The sequence below is a fragment of the Triticum dicoccoides genome, chromosome 2B, assembly GCF_002162155.2.
Source record: "Triticum dicoccoides isolate Atlit2015 ecotype Zavitan chromosome 2B, WEW_v2.0, whole genome shotgun sequence".
In the NCBI taxonomy this organism is placed as follows: Eukaryota; Viridiplantae; Streptophyta; class Magnoliopsida; order Poales; family Poaceae; genus Triticum; species Triticum dicoccoides.
Window position 1 is genome coordinate 313,953,024 of NC_041383.1, and position 10,959 is coordinate 313,963,982.

The 10,959-nt window shown below is 53.5% G+C and overlaps 1 protein-coding gene across 1 annotated transcript in view; it reads right to left on the minus strand.

Annotated features, from left to right (window-relative positions):
* The window catches only part of LOC119363595 (protein CURVATURE THYLAKOID 1B, chloroplastic-like), a 16,700-nt gene extending 9,073 nt beyond the window's left edge, over positions 1–7,627 (minus strand). Inside the window, exons 1-4 of the mRNA XM_037628981.1 lie at positions 7,300–7,627; positions 7,121–7,207; positions 6,960–7,022; positions 6,802–6,839 (exon numbers count right to left, since the gene is read on the minus strand). Coding sequence (XP_037484878.1) covers positions 6,802–6,839; positions 6,960–7,022; positions 7,121–7,207; positions 7,300–7,488 — 377 coding nt within the window. The 5' untranslated portion in view covers positions 7,489–7,627. The remainder of the gene's footprint in view (positions 1–6,801; positions 6,840–6,959; positions 7,023–7,120; positions 7,208–7,299) is intronic.
* Between the last annotated feature and the right edge of the window lie 3,332 nt (positions 7,628–10,959).

Here is a 10,959-nt window from a genome sequence, read left to right on the forward strand (position 1 = left end):
CATCCCATGGAAATGTGATTCTGACCTCCACAGCGCACACATCTCGTCGGGTTGGTGCAGTGGCGCGAGATGTGGCCATCATCTTCGTCGCAGTTGTAGCAGCATCCATGCAGCGAAGCAGGTAGGGTTGGACTCCGCGGCCGGGACGAGAGGAGCCAGACGGGCTGCCTACCAGATGTCGGCGGTCGGCGATCCTTGCGGCTCCGCACATACTGCCAGGGGGCGCCACCATCGCCCGCGGCGGGAGCAGCCGGGAAGGTCCGCGGCGGCGGGGAAGGGGAAGGAGGGGCGACGACCTGCGCCGGTGGCAGGGGCGGGGCCACGATGAGGGAGCGGAGCCGCGAGGCGGGCGGGGCTGGCGAGGGGGCGGGGAGGCCGCGGCCCGCGGGAGAGGAAGGGCCCGAGCTGGCGGAAGGGGAGCCCGAGAGCTGGACCCGGCTGGCCATGAGCGCCAAAGGGTGGGTGGCCGCCGAAGCCGGAGCGGCTACCGGCGCAGGGGAGCAGGGGAGCGGGGGCCATCTTAGCTTCTTTGCCAATTGACAAAAAGATGATCATAAAAAATCCACACTTCGGTTGCTTCCAGAGCAGTCGATGGAGGTGCCTACGGGCACCGTCTCCTTGTTGGAGGCATCAATAGTGCAGTCTTCACCTTCCCTTGCCCGACATGCTTGGGGCTTGGGGGAAACCCTGGATCCAGTCTTCTTGATCAAACGATGATGGCGCTATTGGCTTTGCTCATCGCCGTGTTTCCTCTTGAGGTATCATGGAACTGGACTCAGTTAGAGAGACCCAGGGCTCGTGGAGGTGGTCGGCGGCAGCTTATTGACATTTTCGTGAGAGCGGAAGAAGCATCCTCAACATGCAAGTGCGTCAGGAGAGTTATATCAGCCAACCTCGCGGGATAGTAGTGACATATGCTTGCTCTACCGGACATAGCGCCTTCGATGTCATTGATATTCGTGGATATTCTTGTGCCGGCCCGGAATGATACACTGATATTTGGTGTGCACTCTTTTTTTTCTCGAATACGCATGAGTGTGCGTATCATATATTGAAGATGAAGAAGAAGATGGGTAAAGAAACCCTATCCACAGTTTACAGAGCTCACGTTACACCCACAAGCGCACTCCACCCGTCAAGAAGAGAAAATACATGGATTACTCCCTATCTGCCCACACACCTATCTCAGCCACCCAGGGCTCTAGGTCGCTATGAATGATCCCTGCCTTCGTCCACACCGCGCACTCAGCGGCAATTTTCCGCAGAAGTGCCCGCACGTCCGGTGCCTTCCCCTCAAACACAATAGAGTTCCTGTGTTTCCACAATTCCCACATGATCAGGAGATGGAGTGCACGTAGGGATTTGGCATGCCGCCCGGCCAACGCAGGTCTAGTAGTCCAGGCCAGAAGGTCATCTGCTGCCGTTGGGGCCTCGCCAATTATGCCAATCGCTTGGCAAACCGCATCCCAGGTCTCTCTAGCAAACACACACCGGATGAGGAGGTGGTTAATGGTTTCAACGTCCTGGTCGCAAAACGGGCAGCGTTCCTGATGTGGGAGACCTCTTCTCGCCAGTCTATCTGAGGTCCACACCCGATTTTGAAGGGCCAGCCATGCGAAAAAATCGACAGCGCAGGGGTGCATGCGATGACCATGTGTAAGCTATCGTGGGGGAGACCTGAAGCGTTGCAAATCCTGCCGCATAGGCTGATCGCGCCGAGAAGACTCCGTCCTTCTCCCATGACCACGTCAACTTGTCTGGTGTGTGATCCAATAAAGTCACGCTCGCCACTTGGGGCCAAAGCCCAAGGAACTGGGCTAACGCGTGCTCGTCCATGTCCGGGCTGATGTCTCGGGCCCAAGTGGCATCAGTTAGGGCATCCACCACAGTTCAGGATTGCCTCGTCCGTTTAGATATTCTGTCATATACGACTGGCGCGAGCTCCTGTATGCGGTATCCTGTCAGCCATCGGTCCTCCCAGAAAGGGGCAGTGCGCCCATCACCAATGGTCATCCTCGCAGCTGCCCGAAAGAGCCCTCTGGCCTCCTTCGGTATGTTAAACTTGAATTCCACCCATGGCCTAGAGTGATCAACGCGTTGTAGCCAGAGCCACTTGGTTTGCAAGGCAATGTTCATCCATCGCAGATTGGAACTCCAAGTCCTCCTGCCCACCTCGGTCGACTCAACGATTCCCATGCCACGGCACACTTGCCACCACCTGCTTCTTCCTTTCCACACCACAGGAAACCCCTACAGATTTTGATCATTGCCTTGATGGTCTTCGGCGGCAGGCCCATTGCGAGCATGGAGTGTGCTGGGATAGCACTCAGAACGGATTGAACCAGCAGAAGGCGGCTGCTCTTGGGCAGCGTCACGGCCTTCCAGGTAGGCAGGCGCGCTGCCATCTGGTCGACCATCTCCTGGAACTGCGCAGTCGTCTGCTTCCTTATCGAGAGCGGGAGGCCGAGATACCGGCAAGGAAAGGTGCCACCCGTGCAACCCAGCAGCCCTGTCACCGTCTGCATATGCTCCTGCCTGCACCTAATTGGCAGGGCCGCACTTTTATGCAGGTTTATCCGGAGGCCAGACGCGTGGCCGAATAGGTCCAGCACGGCAGCGCAGGCCCGCAGATCTCTCACTGATGGTTTCAGGAACAGCATGACGTCGTCAGCGTACATGGAGACACGTTGCTGCAGCCCAGACCTGGCGAGAGGGGTGAGCAGTCCGGCTGTGGACGCGCACTCGAATAGATGGTACAAAGGCTCCATGCAGAGGATGAATAACATGGGAGAGAGGGGGCTGCCTTGTCTCAGGCCCTGGCAATTGTAGATAGTCTCCCCTGCTATGCCATTGACAGCGATCTTGGTGGTGGACGTCGCCAACAAACCACAAATCCAGGCGAGCCATTTTGGTCCAAAACCCAGCGCAGACAAAACCTCCACCAAAAACGGCCACTGCACGGTGTCAAAAGCTTTGGATATGTCTAGTTTGAGGAGCACCGCTGGATCCTTCAGAGCATGCAACCTGCGAGTCGTGCCTTGCACAAGCATATAGTTGTCATGGAGTGTTCGTCCCCGGACAAAGGCGCTCTGGTGGTTCCCGATCAGGTGTGGCAGATCGTCCGCAAGCCTCGTGGCGAGGATCTTGTCGAAGATTTTGATTGCGCCATGGTTGAGGCTCACCGGTCTGAAGTCGCGAATGTCCACTGCCCCTGGCTTTTTTGGTAGCAATGAGACCGTGGCTCTGTTGATCGCATGCAGTCCACGCATATCTCCACCATGGAACTCCTGCAGGGCTCTCATGAAATCATCTCTGATGATAGTCCAACAGGTAGCGTAAAATCGCCCCGTGAAACCGGCCCTGGCGCCTTGTCGAGTGGCATACTCTTGATTACCCGTGCCGCTTCCTGCTCCGAGAACGGCTCTTCCAGGTGTGCCAAGTCGCGAACAGGCAGCTGCAGCATCTCCATGTTAAGGCCATGCGTCCGTTCGGTGGTCGACCCGAGGAGCCTCGTGTAGTATGCATCCACCACATGCGCAATATTCTCCTGCCTCGTGTGCACCTGGTCCTCTGTGACGATCGAGAGGATCACGTTCTTCCTCTGCCTGTGGCTCGCCTGGCGATGAACACTCTGGTAGCGGCGAAGACATTTGAGTGCCCGGCCGCATGTGTTGTGGGGTGTTGGCCTTCTGGCGTGTTGTATGTTTTGTGATGCTTTAGGCCTAGTCTTGATAGGCGTTGTTTAGGGTTTCGCCCGGTTTTCCTTGATAAACCGAGCACCCCCTTTCTTATTTTTTGGCGCTCGCTTTATCCGGTGCATTTCTCTTTTGAGGATGTTTTCGTAATGCATCTTTCTAATCAATGGATTTCGCAGCTCCCTGCCAACATTAAAGAAAAAGGTTTCGGGATTGGCATACAGCCACTCATCACTTATCACGGACTCACGGTAGGGGGATACCACATACTGGTACATAATATGACAGTTTTGGCGAATGTTGATGTATAAATGTATTGCCTAGTCTCTTCCATCAAATCGGTATTTTGGTTGAATTGGCTAGAGCATGCACTTCTACATGGTAGCGGAACCAAGAGGTCTTGAGTTCAAAACCCGACTAGCGCAATTAAATTGCAGCCCACTTTCGGTCCACGTTTTGGCCCGAGGGAGCCACACGTGAGGGGGAGTATTGACGTGTAAATGTATTGCCTAGTCTCTTCCATCAATCGGTCTTTTGGTAGCATTGGCTAGAGCATGCACTTCTACATGGTATCAGCCTAACCGATCCAAACCATAGCCGTTGTCGCCGCTCTGCGCCGCCCCCGAGGTGGTCTATCGCCATGACCGCCACCAGGGGCCGTGCCGCCCGTACCTAGGGTTTGTCAGCCGGTCCTGTTGACCAGCTACCCTAGAGTCCTTTTCCTGATCCTTGATCTGGGATTTTTCTCTCTCCGCCGATCGCTTTGATCGATTTTTTTCTTTTTGGTTTTCCGATCTTAGATCGGTTTGCGTCGCCCGCCGCCGCCGTCAACCCCCGTGCACCTGTACTCCAACACTAGCGCGACCCGCCGTCTTCTTCACCGACCCGGTGGCCTCGCACGACAGGCGGACCCTCACGGCTGTCGTCCGCGCGTCTACTCGCCCTCGTCACCCTGCTCCGACCGGGTCCTCTCCATCACCACCCGCCTCTGCTGCGTCTGCCTCGTCGGCCTCGTCCCCGACTGTGTCGGGCCGGCTGCCAGCTGCGTCAGCCTCGTCGGCTTCCTCGAGCTCGGGCGTCGCTGCTACGTTAGTCGCTTGGGCCTCGCTGCCCGGGCACCGGCGCTGCATGGGCAGTCCAGGTGTTGGTGCTGACGCGCTCGTCCGCACGTCATCCCACGCTGCCCATCTCGGCTTCATGTCCGACTCCGTCGCCACCCCATCTCCACCGAGCGGTGTCCACGGCCTCGCGTGCGATCGGATTGATCACCCACCAGCCCGTGATCCGCCTCATCTACGTCATGCGACTGATCTAGCTTGTCGGTTGCACGCGCCTCTGCAGGTCCCGTGAAGGATGTCCCCAAGTACGACGCACCCCTCCACCAGTTGAGCAACGGGTTGCCGTTGCGTCGCCCCGTCAAGCCGCAACGCCGCCGTCCAATGGTTCTTCCCGCGGCTGCACCGACTCGCGCGCTGCCGCGGCGTCGCCCCTTCGGGCTGTAGCGCCGTGCCACATGGTCCCCGCCGCCGCCTGAGGCCGTTCCCGTGGCTGCACCGACCCGCACACCGTCAATGCGCCGCCCCTTCGGGTCGTAGCGCCGTGGCACGCGGTCCACACCGCCACCCCAAGGTCTTCCTGTCGTCGCCCCGACCCGCCTATTGCCGCTGCGTCGCCCCTTCAGGCCATAGCGCCACGGCCCACGGTCCACTCCACCGCCCCCGCGCGTCTACTTCTCGTGGTATGCGTCGTGCCGCCTCCCTCGGCACGGGAAACACTGTTCGTGCTGGTCTTCGACGCGTTGTCGGGTTCCTCGCCTACTTCGAGCACCGCTGCCGCGCTCCTAACCTAGCCGCCGTCGTCGTCGCTCTTCTTCGGCCGCCGCCGCTGCTAACCCCGTAGCCGTCGTCGCATGTCCACCAATCATGCTCTTCTTTGGTCCCCGCCGCTGCTACCCCAGTAGCCGCGGTCCCCTGTCCACACCCTTCGTCTTCGTCCAGCACCAGCTGGTCGCCAACGTCGTTGTCATCTTCCCCGACCACTTCGTCTACTCCGACCCCCGTTGGTGACATCGGCCCCATGTCGATTGGCGCCACAACCGTCATCGAGTCTCCTTCTGTACTGGCCCCTTCGACTCCTCGACATGGCGTACAGCTCATGCAGGTCCCTTGTCTATGCATGCCCGATGCTGGCAGTATCGATGTGTGCCTTCGTCCATGATGTGTTCCAGGGCCTAGCAAGCCTAGTGCGGCGCTTCGTCAACTTCGTTTCGTTCGTCTACGCATGCCCCATGCTGGCAACACCGACGCATGCCTTCGTCTACAGCATGTCCCCGGATTTGGCAAACCCGGCGCGACGCCTCGTCAACGTCTTCTTCCTGGCGCATCACTACTTCGACACCACTGCACCCATGACTAACTCGGCACCTTCTTGCGCCCACGGCTCCACGGCGACTTCCTCGACACCGGCTACCCCGACTCGACATCGACCACGGTATTCTTCGCACGGCTTCCTCGACCACGACTACACCACCCATGCTCTCGGCTACCCCGACAACGGCACAAAGAGCTACCGCCTTGCTTGAACAACCTCGTCCTCGTCGGTTTCCACTCCAGTCGTGACTTCCGCACTGCATTGACCGTTAGGACTGTGGTAGGGTGTCCGTCGGCTTACCTTTGCATTCTTCTCCAGTCTCACCGTCTGTGCCGTTACCATTGTGACTGCGGGAAGATGTTGAGTATCACGGTTATTTAGGAAACGTAGGATAGCGTAGGATTTATTCTACCTTGCCTTGTACTCCAAGATGGCCATGTACTCCTATATATATGCCCACGAAGCTCATGCAATAAATCATCGATTCCACCGCTCTATCCCTTCTAACAACGAATATCTGGTAACATAGGTCCTCCAAACTCTTACGACATTTTACTGTTCAAAAATGTCTCTTACTCCATTTCAGTTATATATGGCACATAATGCTCTAATATTGTTTCACAATGTAAGATATGGATGTAAACTTAATAAGAGATGTTCTCCATTGTTCCCTCTGCTGAGAGCGATGGGTGTGACAGGAAAAAAAAGGAAGATCACATGAACAGGATGAACTGACCTGTCTGGCTGAAAGATGAGGTTGCGATATGTGAACCACTGTGTGAACACGAAGTAGCAGCACTTGGGTGATGTTAGAGAAGATAATAACCGAACAACATATCTATGGTCTTTCTCAGAAAGACAAAAGGTACGTGGACACATGCTTGATGAACTTACTCCTGTGTACCCGATTCCAACGAGCTCCAACACACCAGGCAAGATAGGAAGCTTGTCAATGGACTAAAATGCACAAGCGAACAGAAAATGAGGAGCTATGTTTACATATCCGAGGGAGGAGAAGAAACAAATTGGTATCATGGCAGTTGCCCCGTTTGTACCTTGAGCGCCCCCACTGCTGTCCAGAGCGCGACGAGCCCGGCGACGCCGATGGTGGCCACGGCGTACTTGTCCTCAACTTTTGCCCACTGCCTAGAAGCAACAGTTCTAGTCAGTCACGACGATGCACATTCCCGTGTACCGTGTAATGTTTGCGCAAGCAAGCAAAAGGTACTCTGACCGCGTCCTGCGCAGCCTTGAGGATCTCCGGCGTCTCCGCCGGGCCGTCGCCCGCCCTCACCGCGACGCTCCGTGTCCGTGGAGCTACCTTGGTGGTGCCCATCGAGAAAGCGACGCTCTTGGCGCCGGCGCAGCTTCGAGGCAGCGGGGCGAGACCCAGTGGCGCGGCGAAGCGGCAGGTGGCGGCCATGGTAGGCAGTAGGTGGTGGCTCGTGGAATCACTGCCTCTGTTCTGCCTAGGAGGAGGGTAAGACCGCGGGCGTGATTTGGGACTAGGATTTTTGTGGTGAGGTGAAGCAAAGATTTTGGTTGGATTTGGGCGCGGCGAACACCACACGTTGGCGGGCTTGAGATTGGGCTACGGATAGAGCTCCCAAGTAATACAGCGCTCGTGCAAACTACCCGGATATTTGTCTACTACCGCCACTTCTTGCAAAGCCGATGAGGCCAATAAAAAATACAGATCGGCTAGATGAGATATCATGTACCAAAGAGATTAGGATGGTTAAGGATCGAGAATTTAAAGGTAAAGAATAGATATTTGCTTAGCAAATGGCTATACAGACTATCTACTAAAACCGAAGACATGTGGATACAAATCTTACGGAATAAATACCTACGTACTAAGATTTTGGCCCAGGTGAATGCAAGGCGTGCGAACTCATCCTTTTGGAAAGGGTTAATGAAGACAAAAGTAACTTTCTTCCGGCGGGTGAAGTTCCTAATTGGTAATATATGTATCCTAACCATGTATCCTCCCAAAATCTAGTAATGGTTAGGTACCATTACTAGATTTTGGGAGGATACATGGCTAGGGAAGACGTCTCTCGCTTTACAATACTCTTCCCTATATAATATTATACAACGTAAGGAGGATTATGTCGCCACAGTATTAGACTCGATACAACTTAACATCCAATTTAGGAGATCCCTTATATGGAAATGTTGGAATGCCTGGTTGCACCTGGTCCGTAGGTTGATGGATGTTCAATTTTCACTAGGCGGATACAATTAGCTGGAAGTTAACCATGAATGGATTATTCTCTGTGAAATCCATGTATTTGGACTTTTCTGAGCCATTGTCGAGATCTTTGCACATATGAAAGATTAAAGTTCCACTCCGCATCAAAATCTTTATGTGGTTCGTCCATAGAGGAGTCATTTTGACCAAAGATAACCTGATGAAAAGAAATTGGGTTGGGATGGAATTCGAACACAGCACCTGCGCCCCTGGCGGCGACGCGCCGCCTGCGCCCCGTTCGTCGTCGTCCCCGCCGCTGGAATGCCCCTCTGTTGGTGAACATAGTAATTTAAAAAAAATCCTACGCACACGCAAGATCACGGTGATGCATAGCAACGAGAGGGGAGAGTGTTGTCCACGTACCCTCGTAGACCGAAAGCGGAAGCGTTAGCACAACGCGGTTGATGTAGTCGTACGTCTTCACGATCCGACCGAGCAAGTATCGAACGTACGGCACCTCCGAGTTCAGCACATGTTCAGCTCGATGACGTCCCACGAACTCCGATCCAGCAGAGCTTTGCGGGAGAGTTTCGTCAGCACGATGGCGTGATGATGATGTTGATGATGCTACCGATGCAGGGCTTCGCCTAAGCACCGCTACGATATTACTGAGGTGGAATATGGTGGAGGGGGGCACCGCACACGGCTAAGAGATCAATGATCAATTGTTGTGTCTAGAGGCGCCCCCGCCCCCGTATATAAAGGAGCAAGTGGGGAGGTGGCCGGCCAGGAGAAGGATGCGCCAAGGGGGGAGTCCTACTCCCACCGGGAGTAGGACTCTTCCTTTCCTTGTTGGGGTAAGGGAGGGGAAGGAAGGGAGAGAGAGAGAGGAAGGAAAGGGGGCGCCCCCCCCCCTCCTTGTCCTATTCGGACTAGAGGGGGAGGGTGCGCGCGGCCTGCCCTAGCCGCCCCTCCTCTTCTCCACTAGGGCCCATGAGGCCCAATAAATCCCCCGGGGGGTTCTGGTAACCCCCCGGCACTCCGGTATACGTGTGAAACCTTCCAAAACTATTCCGGTGTCCGAACAAAGTCATCCAATATATTGATCTTCACGTCTCGACCATTTCGAGACTCCTCGTCATGTCTGTGATCATATCTGGAACTCCGAACTACCTTCGGTACATCAAAACACAAAAACTCATAATACCGATCGTCACCAAACTTTAAGCGTGCGGACCCTACGGGTTTGAGAACTATGTAGACATGACCGAGACACTTCTTCGGTCAATAACCAATAGCGGAACCTGGATGCTCACATTGGCTCCCACATATTCTACGAAGATCTTTATCGGTCAAACCGCATAACAAAATACATTGTTCCCTTTGTCATCGGTATGTTACTTGCCCTAGATTCGATCGTCGGTACCTCAATACCTAGTTCAATCTCATTACCGGCAAGTCTCTTTACTCATTATGTAATGCATCATCCCGCAACTAACTCATTAGCTACATTGCTTGCAAGGCTTATAGTGATGTGCATTACCGAGAGGGCCTAGAGATACCTTTCCGACAATCGGAGTGAAAAATCTTAATCTCAAAATACGTCAACTCAACAAGTACCTTCGGAAACACCTGTAGAGCACCTTTATAATCACCCAGTTACATCGTGATGTTTGGCAGCACACAAAGTGTTCCTTCGGTAAGCGGGAGTTACATAATCTCATAGTCATAGGAACATGTATAAGTCATGAAGAAAGCAATATCAACATACTAAATGATCAAGTGCTAAGCTAATGGAATGGGTCAAGTCAATCACATCATTCTTCTAATGATGTGATCCCATTGATCAAATGATAACTCATATCTATGGTTAGGAATCTCAACCATCTTTAATCAACGAGCTAGTCAAGTAGAGGCATACTAGTGACACTATGTTTGTCTATGTATTCACACATGTATTATGTTTCCAGTTAATACAATTCTAGCATGAATAATAAACATTTATCATGATATAAGGAAATAAATAATAACTTTATTATTGCCTCTAGGGCATATTTCCTTCAGTCTCCCACTTGCACTAGAGTCAATAATCTAGATTACACAGTAATGATTCTAACACCCATGGAGCCTTGGTGCTGATCATGTTTTGCTCGTGGAAGAGGCTTAGTCAACGGGTCTGCAACATTCAGATCCGTATGTATCTTGCAAATTTCTATGTCTCCCACCTAGACTTGGTCCCGTAAAATTGAAGCGTCTCTTGATGTGCTCGGTTCTCTTGTGAAATCTGGATTCCTTTGCCAAGGCAATTGCACCAGTATTGTCACAAAAGATTTTCATTGGACCCAATGCACTAGGTATCACACCTAGATCGGATATGAACTCCTTCATCCAGACTCCTTCATTTGCTACTTCCGAAGCAGCTATGTACTCCGCTTCACACGTAGATCCCGCCACGATGCTTTGTTTAGAACTGCACCAACTGACAGCTCCATCGTTAAATATAAACACGTATCCATTTTGTGATTTAGAATCGTCCGGATCAGTGTCAAAGCTTGCATCGACGTAACCATTTACGACTAGCTCTTTGTCACCTCCATAAATGAGAAACATATCCGTAGTCCTTTTTAGGTATTTTAGGATGTTCTTGATCGTTGTCCAGTGATCCACTCCTGGATTACTTTGGTACCTTCCTGCTAAACT